Raw genomic sequence first — 14,532 nt, 5'->3', positions numbered from 1 at the left:
CCCAGTAACAATAACAGTAATAATGGATTGCATTTATTTAGCGCTTTTCTAGACACTCAGAGCACTTTAAAATTGCACTATTCATTCACTCTCACATTCACACACTGGTGGAGGCAAACCACGGCTAGGGCTGCCACAAACGATTATTTTGATAGTCGACTAGTCACAGATTATTTTTGCGATTAGTCGACTAATCAGATCATGCATCCATTGGACGTAAAACATACAGCTTATTGCACCAGCAGCATCTGCTCTTATATAACTATAATTAGCTTACAGCTTTAAGTGTTTAAGGTAAGTGCTAACTAAAAATAAAGACAAGATGATAGTTTATTAAATTTTAATGAAATTTGCAGATTGTTTCGATGAAGTTTTATAAACTCCTTGTGTCTGTGAAGGTTCTCAGTCATCCAGGTCATCGTAGTCAAAGGAGCTTGCAAAGAAAAGCGTCTGGACTTCTTTAAGTTGCTTGAAGAAGTTTCACCTCTCATCCAAGAAGCTTCTTCTCCGTGCTATCTTACGGAGCCCCGCAGGGGACATGGGAGAAAAAAAATTAAGACGGACTCGCAAAACAAACTCGGGATCTTGCAAAACTTTTGCGAGATCTCTCAAAAGTTGAATTCCAACAATGGCGGCAGCTACTTAGTTGTAATATTACTCTTTCTGGGTCACAAAATACACTTTTAAGATATTTTGAGGCGTGAATGTAGTTGTGTAAACGTCAGATACCTGCTCGGTTTACAAGACATCACATATTTGCAAAAGTGCTCCGACGTTTTCAGAGATCTGACACCCACTAGCTCGAAGCTAACGGGAGGTCGAGACCTACTACAGCCGGGAGGAACACCGCTTTCCCGGCACATCGTGCCTCGACCTCCCGGTCGGCTTCGAGCTGGCGGCCTCCGAAGAATGCGGCTAAAACTTTTGCGAGATCCCGAGTTTGTTTTGCGAGATCTCACAAAAGTTTTTGCGAGATCTCGCAAAAGTCTGTCGTAATTTTTTTTTTCTCCCATGTCCCCTGCGGGGCTCCGTACTATCTAAACTCCTTGCTATCTAAAATATAACGGGACACCGGAGTATATTCTCGAGCATCTCATACTTCTGATAATCAGCTGTCTGCTTGACGTTTATTCAGCTGTGTAAAAACTAAAACTTTAATCTCAGCCAAACCGATTCACTCAGGAACAAATATGCACAATGTTTTGACCGTAAGAAGTAGCTACACAAATGATTTGATGCTGTCTGTATTTGGAACCTTATTAAAAGAAAATTCATAACAATGTGTCCCGAGACTGTAACATGTGCTGTAGGTTTTAACTTGGCTGTTGCTAGTTTACTGTTAGCTGTTGGTACACAGTTCTTCTTTTAAACCTTTTTAAGTAATAATCGCTGTAAATGCGTAATTAAGATTATGTTTTCTATGAACAACATTGGATATGAAGATGCTCCCAGATCGGACGAGACTCGGACGTCAGGAAACATTAGGGCCGCAGTGCAAAAAAGGGCTCATGTGACTTTCGCAGTTATCTGGAAATGAGCTGTCAAGGCCGTGTGATATGCAGGAAAAGATCGGTATGCACTCGGAAACCTTTCAGATGTTGATACTGTGTTCAGAAACAAAGGGCAGCTCGTCTTCTCTGTGATAAGACCTTGGCCTGCTGAGTGGGAGTCCAGCACAGATTAAGCTGTAACTACACACAAAGTACACAGATGCAGTACAGCGAATCCTTTTCCCACAATGCCTCCTCCTCCTGCTTTCGTGTACAGAGTGTGGTGTTCTGTGTAGGTATGCACTAATCCAGTATTTTGATCAGAGATCAGATTTGAATCAGCGATCTGGTTTGAGCATCAGTGACAACGAGCCAATCTGTTCAGAACAGCCCTGATCTGTCCTGTGTTTACTTTGAGTGCATTAGCGGCGGGGGATCTAATGGCGGTAGCTATGTCTGTACTTGCTAAAGGGTTCGTATTATATGTGTTTTTGGTGTTTTCTGGGTTTGACGCAGCTCTAACCACAAATGAACGGCTGCTTGAGCGTTTTGCAGGTTCTTCTCACCAGAAAACACCAACAAGTCGTGACTGAACTTTAAATTCTCGCTCTCATCTTGGTCGGGGTCATACCTCACATTAAGACCTTTTTGGATCTCTCTGCCTCTAAATTTAGGAAATGTCTGGCCAGATTTCACATTTTGCTGTCACGGTGGGCGAACATCACGAAGGACAGACAGACAGCGGCGAGGGTCGGCCTCAGTCTGCCGTTTGTCTCAGGCTGAATGAACTTGTTCTCTCTGCAGTTCGAAAGAGAGAAATTACGTTTCTCATGGTAATCAGCAGGTCAAGTGCTCCCTGCTGTGCTGTCCATTCAACAGAGTGTGAAGGAGGAGGAGGAGGAGGGGAAGCACCGTTTCTCCTCTCTCCCACACACTGACGATGTTCTTGTGAACTCCTGCACATCTCCAGGCACAAAGCAGAGTTTGATATCTCAGTTCGATCATTCGCCCTGTCTCTGTTTCTTCACCTCCTTTGGTGTTTTTTTAGGTTTGTGTGCTTATGCCACTCTGCCAGTATAACCTCTTTATAACAGCCTCTCACACATATGCCCTCCTGCTCTTGCCCTGGCTTTGACTGAATAGCCCGTTCCCCTGGAGACGGTGGTAGTTTCTGGTTGGTTGGCTTAGGGAGCCTCCTGCCATCCCTCGGCCCCACGGGGAGACAGAGAAACACTGTTCTGAGTATTTCTTGTGGTATTTAAAAAAATCTTTTGACTGTTTAGCAGACTGTCAGCGCTGTGTTAGACTGAAAGTGAAAACGCAGCAATACGAGCATGTGATTGTCAGAAGAGGACTCTCCCGTCCCCTTTGTGGAGCTGTTGTGGTGGAAACTCATCGAAGTATTTTAATGAAAATCATGCATGCAGCTCGAGAGGCTGCATCATGGAGCCATCAGTTGTTGCCCTTTTCAGTTCCTCTCAGCGTCTCTGCTCTTTCTGCAGGCATGCTGCCTATTAATGGGAAATTTGATTATTATTCACTTAGGGGTGGCCGATCAGGCCACAAGATCATATCTCTCGGGGTGGAATCGGGATACATCTAAATCAATCCTCCCCACAGATTTAGTTCAGCTCATGTGATCAGACTCGAGGCAAATCTCTCTGCTTTCTCTTTTCACTTTTTTTCATATCTTTATTGGAGTTTTCATGACTTTCTTTGTTGGGTTTTGGGTCTGCTGTGCTGTTCTGTTTACAACAACAGTTACTCCTCCGAGATGTGCAGAGTCTCCTAAGTGTTTTACAACCATCTGTGCTGACCGTTAGTTCGTGTGAGGTTGAAAAGTTAGGGCAGTTCATTAAAATTAAGATTTTCTACGATGTAAATACCTTCAGATTTCTAACTCAGGCAAATATGAAATATGTTAAAGCGTGATTATTTATTGCCAGTGGTTGTTGAGATTGACTAAATCATATAATTGTGTTTGTGTTACTTGTGTTAGAAACTCCGCCCCTATTAGTCGCCCACCATGAAACACCCGCACAGGAGCAGCACGGCCAGAAGTGAAGCAAAGTAAATCTAAGACAAGTGACCGGCTCTGTTGGCTTTGAGGGTTTTGGTTTTTTTAATTTTTGCAAAGACATTTATAAAAATCTAATATTTCATATGAACTTAGTAACCTCATCCATTTATTTTTCTCTCACGTATCCGAGCCTTTCTCACCCACAGACACGTTTTTGTTTTCTGTCTTTTTACATTTACGAGCTTGCATACATGTTCTCATTCATTTCAATTGACCTCCTAAATGTGATGTTAATTGACGAGGTGAGGTTCAACATGCCACCCACGCCCATTACCAGTCATGACTCACCTGTCAGTGGAGCCAGAATCCAGGAAAAGGTCACCAACATGTAGCCACACACCTGATATTTAGACTGTAGTATTGATATTTTAACCTTTGCCTCCCTCACCCAGACCACCATACTCCAGTTCTTCTGGTGGGTCACCAAGGTTTTCCTGCTCCAGCTGAGAGACATTATTAATCCAGTGTCTGTCCTGGTCTGCCCTCACTCGGACATGCCTCGCCTAGGAGGCCTGAGATCTGTGATCTCATAATTCCTCTAGCTTTGTTTTGCTTTTGGTTGCTTCTTTACTCACAAGTGATCATCACAGCAGGTAGCACAGATTTGACCCTCCTGATCCAAAGGGATTTGCATCTCCTGGATCGAACAGAGGTTCTTATGTGGACATTTAAACTCTGCATCTCTGCGTGGCATCTTTACTTAGCTGTCCTCAGGACAAAGAGGCTGAAATTGACCCAGAGTTTTGTTTGTGTCTTTTAGGAACCATCCGTCCGGTACGGAGGAGTTTTTATGATCCAGCCTCGGGCCCGGGTCAAGGTTGGCAGTGGGAGTGGGAAAACGACGCAGGCACATGGACGCCGTATGACATGGAGGTGGCCATCGCCATCGAGAGCGCCCACAGTCGTCAGCAGCCCTGCCTCGACCTGACGCCGCTCGGCTTCTGCTACCTCATTGATTTTCAGAACATGACGCAGGTTTGTTCATGTGCACCCTGAACCTTTCTTGCAGGATGCGATCTTTATTTCTTTATTTCTGAAAATTCATTTTTCTGTCTTCCTGCAGGTGAACAGACAGAGCCAGAGGTGTCGGAGGATCCAGCGGCGTGCTGACATGGCTTACCCCATAGTGTCCGGTCCGCTCCCTGTACCTAAAGGAGGAGGTGTAGGCGCGAGCGGAGGCCTGACTGGGGCCTTGCTGGGCGTTGGGGTGTCAGGAGCCAGCATGGGGGTCGGAAGCTCTGTCTACCCTAATGGAGGATTGCCAGCCACAGCATTAGGCCAGCCTTGTTCTTGCCAGCAGTGCATGCTGGTCCTCAGTGTGAAGGCCAATACAGGAGGAGGAATACAGACTCTGGGAAGACGATCTTTAACCATGCAGCGACCCAAGAACTCAGCGCCACCCCCCTCTAAATCACTAAGTCCATCGAAATCAGCCACCCTGGGACGGGGACAGCAGCAGAACGCCAACTCCAGCTACTATCAGACGCTGCCGCACGGCCTCGCCATCTCCAAGAACACCGCCTCCCAGAGGGTGAACGCCCAGCTCTTCGCTCAGTCTCTCGCCGCCCTCACCGCTGGCACCTCCTCCATGAGGATCTCCGTGTCTTCCAGCAGGCCGCCTCCGCCGTCGCTCCCGCCACCTCAGCCCCCCACATCCAACCCGAACCCTCCGTCCGTTCCACCCAAGCATTCCTCATCTTCAGCCAGCGACTCTGTGCCAACCGCCACTCTGATCACCCCTGCCAGCAGCGTAACCACGCCTCCTTCTCCTGTGCCAACTCCATCACCGGTGGTGATGAAGCCGCAGCGGTCAGCATCATCCGCAGCGACAGTGTGCCACGCGCCTTTACCACAGCGATCAAGCTTAGCCGGCCTGAGCAGACCGGCGTTGCAGAGGATTGCCATGGCTCAGTCCAGAGCGCTCATAGCTTCAGGGTGAGTGAACGAAACACACGCAGACGGTTTGTTTTGAACTTTAGCATTTTGTTTGTGTGGAGCCAGAAGTGACCAAAATTGTACAAGAGGGTGGAACATCAAATCATGGCTCTAGTATCCAGGTGAAGAGTTAAAATCACCCATCGTACAGCTGATGAAGGAAGAAACTATCCAAAGACACCAACATGTGTTTTGGAGCAGGTGGGCAGACTGCAGCAAACTAAAACTGGGACAAAGAGTTTGTTTGTGTGCACCACATTCATAGAGCTGAGAGGCATTTAGCATGTGAAGGTCGTCTTTATTTCATTTGAATACACAACAGAAGGCTGATTTGGCGTTATATTATAATCTTCTGACTCTCATGCACCCTTATTTCTGTCCAAGTGACCTTTAAACCTGCTGTTAAGTGTTATTAGGATGGCTTTGTTGTCTGAAAATACTTTTTCTGGTAGGTCTGTATTTTTAAAATGGCCAACAATCACCTTCAGCCAGTTTCAGAAGTTTTGCAGCCTTAATTGTAGCAGCATTTCCTCTTATTTATAATAGTTTTCATCATTCAACAAAAATCTGTATTGATTTTGGCCTTGTGGTGAACTGCAGTTTTCCCCTTTGGCTGTAGCTCAAGTAGACAGTTACATGAAAACCAGCTATAGGAAATAATCTCAAACAAAAAAAAGAGGCTTTAAAAATGTGCAGGATGTTTTCTGAACATGTGTGGATAGAGGAAAAGGGATAAAAACGCTGTGCAGTCCTACTTAAAGAGAGAAACCTGCTGTGAACATGTTTATTTGTGCTATAAAGTTGGACTTTTTAACAGTCTGTGGGGAGGAACTGCAGCTTTTCAAGCTGAACCACTAAAATTAGCAGCAGTAAGCATAGCTTAGCTCCCTAAAACTGCTCTTTCCTGCTGTTTCTCAAGTCAAATTTGGGCTACAGCTGGTCTGTTCGTCTCAGCAGACTGGCTCAGCATCTCTTTTATTCGATGTTAACTGCATGTAGTTACACAGGATCAGTATGTGTTTACATTTTAAACAAAGTCTGTCTGTATCTCATACTCATGAATTTCCCACATTGCGCAGTCTTAATGCAGTCAAATATGTACAGATTTGCACAATGAAGTGCTCTCGTTGACAGTTTGCACTCTTGCATGTTCAAACATGCACTAACGTTGTTACAGATATGCACGCCTGAGTAAGAGCTGCTAAATATTTACACACACACACACTCTGTTTGTAATGAGTCGTGTGAGACTCTGAGTGGCTCTTTTCAGAGGTGGGATTCAGAGCTGTCTCTCTGTTAATAGTTTAGTTTCAGTATCTTAGATTTGTTTGCTCAAAACGGCCTAACTATTTTTCCCTCCTAGCAGTGGCTGACTTATAAACAGGCAGCGGTGAAAAAGAATGAGATTTGCTGTCTGGGACGTGCCTGGTGGCTTTCTTAGAAGTCTGAAAATCATATTTTTGATGGGGTTAAAGCTACAGATACTATTTAGTTTGGATTCTAGTAAAAACATATACAATGTCGAAGATTGATGTAGCTTCCAGATCTGTAAAGTGACAGAGGTGCCTTAACTCTGCATTCCTTTGAAAGGCCACCAGGGGGCGATCCCTGCGGTCACAGAAAGACTTCAGTCCTGTAGAAGTCTGTGGGAAACCGGGCCTCATCTTCCTCCCTTTGTGACCTCAGTAGACACTTTCCTGATGTTTTCTGGCCTCAGGTGTTAGTATCAGGTCATACTGAATTAAACACAAAGATCATTTCGTAAATGATGGTCCTTATCGAGTAGCGTTTACACAGGAGGCAATTTCCTCATCACATATCGCTTTGTTGCTGGCGGTGATTCCAGGTAACCTAGGTAACCCTATACTTGATTTACTATAGTGTCATATGTCAGTTAACAGAATCATCTGCTGTCATTGGTTGGCATTTTCATGGCTCACCTTCAAATAGAGAAATGTTTAATGCAGGACCTGCCCACTACATGTCACTAACTGGTTATTACGCCTGTCGTTGCTGCATGTTGTTGACTTTCCATGGTCTCTGCTGCTGGTCACATCCTGTATGGATGCCCTTTTGGAGTCTGGAATGTGTGTGCGGTTTCATATGCAGTTTTCAAAACACCCTTCATAACGAGACTTGGCTAACGCTTTGGGGTCTGTGGTAAAACATGAGTAAAATCTATATTTCCACACTAGAAATAGTCGTGTAGAATACTCGTTTATCTTATTTGAATATCCAATAAATGTTGCGCTGATGGTGCATGCAAGATCACGGTTTCAGAAAATGTAATAAAGAAGTATAATTAGAGTTTTAGACCCAACAGTAAAATAAAATACAAATAAACCAACCAGCCTCACCAAATGAATTCTGGGGTCCTTGAAATTTGAGATTTAAACCTGTTAATAGTAATGGCGGATAAATATAAACAGATAAATGCTGATAAAAAGTAAAATCAAGACCAGACTGGAGATCCAAAAGGTTAACCTGACCTTGGAACTGTTTACTTGCATTCCTGTAAACTGTGTGTCCGAGTCAAATAAATAAAATTCAGCCGAGCGTTGTGCATGTCGTCCATCTGTGAGGCGGCATCTGGAGAGCAGAGGAGAGGACGGACGAGGGAGCGTGGAGGCCGTGGGTCAGCGGCCAAAAACAAATAAATAAATAAATACGTAACAGCTTCATGGTCGCCGAAAAGGTCTGAGCACAGAGGAAACGAATCAAACGCAGCAAAGACAATCCAGAAAGCCTTGTTTACACTGACGCTCAAACTGCTGCTGGATTCATTCTGAGGCTCTTTTTTCTCTGAGAGAGAAAACTGAGTGTTCACACAGCTGAAGGTCAGTCATTTTAAGCAAGAGAGCCAATGAAGACGCATTTAAAGCTCAAAGACGTCACGGTGATATTTTCTCATGCATTGACTAACTACAAGAAAAGCCAGCAAGTGCTGACCGTTAACTTCAGACAAATTCCTCCTTTTTCATTCTCCTGAACTTCAGACTGCCACGGCTCAGTTTCCTTTTGGTTTTCATGATTTCATTTTGATCTTCTGATGCTTTACCGACTGTACTTGATTCACCTTTGCTTTACATATTCACTTATGTTCAGCTGTTGGGCCTGAAAAAAGAACATGGTAAATAAGTCTGTTTTAAATCTCGTAACCTTGTGTTAAACTTAATTACCAAACCATCATTTAAGATTACAGAAAAAGAAACGAAAGAAAAAACCTGATGTTATAACCAATCCCAGAAGGTTTATCCCGCCTACAGAACTATCTGATTGGTTTTATGGCACAAGTAAAAGCCAATTAGCCGATTATGGTGAGTTAAGGCAGCGTCAGCAGTATCGGCTACCTGTAGCTTCAGGATGTGAAAAGTGATGCCGACATGGGAGCGACTTACACTTGCACTATTTCACCCTGCAGGGGGCGACTGTTGAGCATACTACTCATTAAATAAATAAAATGCTCAAATGTGGCGGATATTTAATAAATCACGATCATGTTTGAGTCAAAAGGACATGCAGAGGGCTGACTGAGTCCACCTCCAGTAGTTGCAGAAGCAGCATTTTTGGGAAATGTGTTGCTCTTTCACCCACGTAGACTGATTTCAGTCAGTTTACAGTTACAATCAGTCTTCAGTACTGCAGCAGAGAAAAACTAAACCACAACTTTCCATGGTCTCACTCAGCAGTGACTAAAGCTTGAAACCAGTAGTTGTGTCACTCCTTTCTCAGGAAAAAGCCTTCCCCTGCACAGGAAGTGGTGCGTTTTCAGATCAACAAACAGGAATCTTACAGACTTTAAAACTGAAATCAGGCTCAGACAGTTTGAGATGTAGATTTTGATTTCTTCTCCTCCCCCCATCCGTCTCCTCCCTCCTTGCCTGTCCCGTCTCGGTGGTCGGGGGCCCCTTGGACCCTCATTGTTGGTCTCCACAGTAACCTTTGTTGGATTATCCAAGCCTGGACTGCATTAGCAGCACAATACCGAGCCTCTGCTGGGTTTCACTTCTTCTCCTCCTTCCCCCTCTCTCTCATCTCAGCTCTATTCCCTTTCCTCATATATGAATACCTTTCTCTTCATTGCAAGGAGCTGCTTTTGCTCTGCTTTTTGAGCTATTTTAAGCCTGACTTTACTTTTTTCACACTGGGTGGAGATGGTGGAATAACCCCCGGTATAGCTGCTGAAGAAGCTGAAGCTTCATATTCAGTCATTCTAGGTGGAGGAGAGGCAGACAGTGTTTGCTTATAACCCCCCAAATGACAGTGATCAAGGGTGTGTGTGTGTGTGTGTGTGTGTGTGTGTGTGTGTGTGTGTGTGTGTGTGTGTGTGTGTGGACAGCCTCTGTCTCAGACAGCGACTGAGACAAGGAGGGGAGGGGAGTCCATGACAAAGAAACGAGTCAGCAAACTGTCAAAAGATTGATCACACAGTGCTGCAAGAAATCAGGCCAACCAAACACACACACACACACAGGCGCTCCGCTGCCCGGCTGTGAAGGCATTTAACACACACACAGTAAAAGTAAATATTGACGGACCTAACAGGAGCTGCAGTGCAGAATGTCTTATCTCTCTCTCCAGAGGGGGATTGTGGGAAAACAGGACAAAGGGAGTGATTGAGTTGGGGGGGGCTGCACAGACTCAGCATACTGAGGAAAAATGAAGCCAAAGTCGGGGGTGAGACAAGGACGGGGACAAAGGGGCGACACCTGTTTAGTTCACCAACAGGTTGCAGTTTTTAGCTTGAGCGGCCTGTAGGGGGAGCTGTAAGCACAGACAGGCTGAGCTCAGTCTCATCTGGTGCTTTTCACACACTCACACAAATGATAGAGGTTTTTATTTGGTCATTATCTGCAGGTTTGGGGGGGGGGGTTGAAAATAACAACAAACCCAACCATAAAAAAAAGCAAATTATCGATTAAAAAAAAGTCCTAAAGATGAACAAATTCCAAGATAAACACAAAACAAAAACAGACATGAAGTGGGGAAAAATAACGACGGAGCAACATGGAGAGAACAGGATGGTGTGACTGTGCACACGCCGCGCCCTGAGTGAGGTTTGTGACCTCACGGTGATGTGACGGTGACCAGGCTCCAGTCATCGGTGTCGTGTTTCACCGTGTCCATTAAACTGCGGTCAGATTAACCATAAATTATTCATCACCAATCAGAAACACTCGGTTATGTTATTTTATATGAATTACAATGTATCCGTTTCTTTCTAAAACTAGAAAAGTGAAGTAATATTGTTCCTGGACAATTAAAAAGATTTCTTTTCTTATTAGTTTACTATATTTCTCATAGGTTTTCTCATAAATTTGCGATTTCTTGCTAATAAATTTGTTTTTTTCCTTATTATTGTTTTTCTTTTATCCCTTATTTTTCCAGCATTTTTTCTCACACATTTAGAAATGTCTTGTATTAAATTTACAATTTTCTTCTTGTAAATTGGCAATTTTTTCTTTTCTAATTTGATTTTTTTCTCTTAAATTAATATTGAAACATGGTACCAGGAACAAAAGTCTGCTCACATTTGCCTTAATCAATCTTTCAGCTGCAGGAGAAAGTTGAACCTCGAGGAGTGACGAGTGAGCCGAGACAGCCAGACCAAACATGTCTGCGTTATACATTTACACCAATTACAGAGTTAAACTCGGGGCAGCTCCGACAGCCTCTTTAGAACATTCACATAACTTCATCATGAATATTTCTGAACCTCTGATCGAGCCTGCCATTATTCATTCAGCACATGCCCCTCCTTCTCCCAGCATGCATTTAAAATGTCGCACAACCCGTCCAGCACTTTCTGTCACATCAATTTTTTTTAAAGCAGAGGAAGCCTGCTCGGGTGTGTGTGTCTGTAAGTGAGTGTGTTATTGTCTGCTGTCTAAATCAGTCCAGCTGATGACCATCTGGGCCCGAGGGGAGCGGGAGGAGCAGCGGCGGAGGGATGGAGGGATGGAGGTGAAACAAAGCCGAGGGAGGGTGTGATCTGGTGGGAAGCAGGCAGAGGGGAGGAGGGCGGTTTGAGGTCGTGGGGGGTCAAGAGACTCGTCTCATTCATCCCCTTTCCCCCCCAGGCGCACACTCGGTTTTTTCTTTTTGAAAAGTCTCTTTCTTTGCTGCTCGTATTTCCATCGGCGCTCACGGGCTTCCTGCGTCTGCCCGATTACTTCCTCCTCTCCCAGGAGAGTGGACTTAGATGGAGATGAAGATAATATTAGTTCTGTTTTTATTCATAATTATGATGGAACTGTTGTTGGGCTGATACCAACACAGAGATGTGATGAGCTCTTCAACACGCAGCATTTTAGAGAGTTTTCCAGGACACACAGCTCTCTGAGTACCCTCCTAAGTACAGAGGTGTCTGCAGAAAGAAGAGAGATTTTCCTTTGAATTACAGTTCAGTGAAATTCCCTTTAAGGAAGAAGTGTGACCCTTCAAGATAAAGCTGAGATTTTTCCTTCAGGAGATGCAGTGTGGAATAAAGGCAGTCAGCACATCAGTGGGGCAGCTGGAAAGTGTGTTAAGTTGAAGTCCACGAGGCTTATCCTCCTGCTAACACAGCAGCTTATTAAATATTAATAGATCCCGTGAGAAGCAACCAGCGATTAGCGCCCGCGTGTGTGTGTGTGAGATTCCTGCCGTCGTTGTCACTCGCCGACTTGATCCGGTGCAGATCCAACATGGTGTCGGTGTTTCCCCTCTGTCATCAGCGAGCGCGCTGCTACTCGCGTGTTGTCATAAATAAATCTTTAAGAGCTTAAACGACTTTGAGTGCACACGACAGCAGAGCGCTCATTTGACACGCTGAGCTCGTTAACGCAGATGGAAATATGACGAGATTACGACGTGATAGTCGTCCTGCTACACACAGCAGTTGGATTATTGTTAAAATAGACCTTTCATGTGAACTGATGTGATTCAGTTGTTGGTCCTCAAAATGCACTGATGGATTCTGCTGGAGGAGGATGAGGGATGGGCATTGCGAGGATTTATCAGTACCAGTATAACTCGACACTGATTCTTCTTGTATATTGAAATAACGTAACTGAATAAAATGGATCGGATGTCTGATCCAGCTCATTGCATCACCATTGATTATGCTGTCCACGTTCTTATGAGACACTGGGAAGTTCACCGGTGATATTTTACTCATCTCAGCCTCATAATCAGCAGGTGTGACACATTTTTGCACGCTGAACACCACCACACTCTGCACTGGATAAATCCAGCCTGTGAAAATATGATCCTGCGTGTAAAAATGGCTGTAATTCTTACACAGTAAATGCAAGACTTTTGTTAAACTCTTTGAGTTAAAGCTCAAGTTTGGACTTTGAACACATCTTGATTGTTTAATTTAAAATCTTCTGTGTTGATTTTCTTTGTTGGCACATTGTCCAAAAGTTTATGGGCTGTCAGAGCTGACGGCTGCTGCCTCGGGCTGTAATGATGTGTACAGGGATGTGGGTGCACTACGTGCCTCATACCGCCTTAAATAAGTTAATACATGAAGTGAGTGGAGGGCTGACTGCACGCTAAGCAGGATTGATCCGTTTATCGTTAAGGCAAAGAGTCTGTTTGTGTCAGTGCGTTATCCTGCTTTAAAAAACAACAGCCGTCTGTTTTAAGCTTGAGAAAGTTAAACCTGTCCTAAAGCTTTTTAAAAACCAAATCAAAGTCTCGGGGATTTTCCTTTGGGCACCAAATTATTCATATGCGGGGAAAACGATAAATCTCATCTGGTACTTCTTACAAAACAAAATTTCTTTGTATCAAAATCAGTAGAAAAAAATTAAAACTTGAGCTGTTTGAGTGAATATTGGTATCATTTTAAAAAACGGTGACTCTGTAATACTTTAATCAACAACAGATTAGAACAGAATCGTCACAGTCGGGTTTTCATTCATCCATTTTTATTCCCGTGCTTCTATTTCAAACTAAATGTGGTTTGTAGGAATTAAAATTTGTTGTGTGGAAACACTGAAAAATCAAAGCGTGTGTCTAATAAATCTGCTCCTCTCTGTCTGTTTAAAAACACAGAAACTGTATGTCCCGCTAGGCGAAGCGGATCCACGTGTTTGTGGTAGGAGAAATAACACGACTGCACACAAGCAGCTTCGGTCATCGTGTGTGAGAGCTGAAGGCAGAAAGTGTGTTCAGTGTTGTGTTATTCGTGTTTGGAGGTTCTTGGTATTCGAGTGCGTATGTTTACTCTTCTTCTCCTCACACCTTCTGTTTATCTGCTTATAAGCGTGAACAAACACCTCTCACACACTTCCTGATGCACACAGATAGCAGTGAGTCACTCGCTCGTGCGTGGTCATGCGTCGCTGAGTGAGGTAGGTGAAAGCTGCTTAGTGGCCTGTTAAAGCTTAACCAGCAACAGGAAACAGCAGATCATCGCTGCCGTCTCTCAGGCCTGTCGCACGTACCCTGTTTGCATTTGTGTCGTGGCAGGGGGAGCCAAGCCAGCCCCTTCGATAGCTCAGTTGGTAGAGCGGAGGACTGTAGAGGCTGATCACAGTGATCCTTAGGTCGCTGGTTCGAATCCGGCTCGAAGGAGGTTCTCTGTTTTCTCTCCTGTAGAGGACAGAGCTGGGACACAACACTGGATTTTGAGTGTTTGCTCAGTGTGTGTAAAACATGGAAGTCACTACCGGTTTGTTATTCTGCGTTCCAGATACCTCAGAACTCGGATGTCAGAAGCACGTTCAAGGAAAAGTGTTATTTAGAGAGTCAAAAATACACAACAGTGAGAGTACAGAATAAAGCTTACTGTTCAGTGCTGCCATCGTGGAGCATCTGCTCCAACTGTCTGAGTTGCTCCGCCAAAAACTTAAGGAACGCATCGTTAAGCCCAGTCTATCAGCTGTGTGGTCATCAAGCTGGAAAAACAGAAGAAAGACGGATGATGGATGGCTTAAAATGAAACGCAACTAATGAAAGCAACATAAAAAATGACGTTATTCTTTATTTTACTCGTCTTTTATGTCATCAGAAGAGTGAAAGAAGTCAGTGTGGTAG

The 14,532-nt window shown here is 44.3% G+C and overlaps 1 protein-coding gene and 1 non-coding gene across 3 annotated transcripts in view; both read left to right on the top strand.

The window, feature by feature from the left end:
* Positions 1-14,532, top strand: part of LOC146631261 (E3 ubiquitin-protein ligase DTX4-like) — a 44,707-nt gene that overhangs the window by 23,522 nt on the left and 6,653 nt on the right. For both annotated transcript variants that reach the window (XM_085355223.1, XM_085355224.1), the window contains exons 3-4: positions 4,331-4,545; positions 4,634-5,505. In XM_085355223.1, the coding sequence (XP_085211349.1) occupies positions 4,331-4,545; positions 4,634-5,505 (1,087 nt within the window). The remainder of the gene's footprint in view (positions 1-4,330; positions 4,546-4,633; positions 5,506-14,532) is intronic.
* Positions 13,983-14,070, top strand: trnay-gua (transfer RNA tyrosine (anticodon GUA)). The gene is given in 2 exon segments: positions 13,983-14,019; positions 14,035-14,070. It is a non-coding gene; the product is annotated as a tRNA-Tyr (tRNA).

This window comes from Diplotaxodon limnothrissa, linkage group LG6 (genome assembly GCF_057381915.1).
Source record: "Diplotaxodon limnothrissa isolate DT_005_m linkage group LG6, D_limnothrissa_male_GT1.1, whole genome shotgun sequence".
Classification (NCBI taxonomy): Eukaryota; Metazoa; Chordata; class Actinopteri; order Cichliformes; family Cichlidae; genus Diplotaxodon; species Diplotaxodon limnothrissa.
Note: the sequence above shows the minus strand (reverse complement) of the source record. Positions and strands in the feature narration are given on the sequence as shown.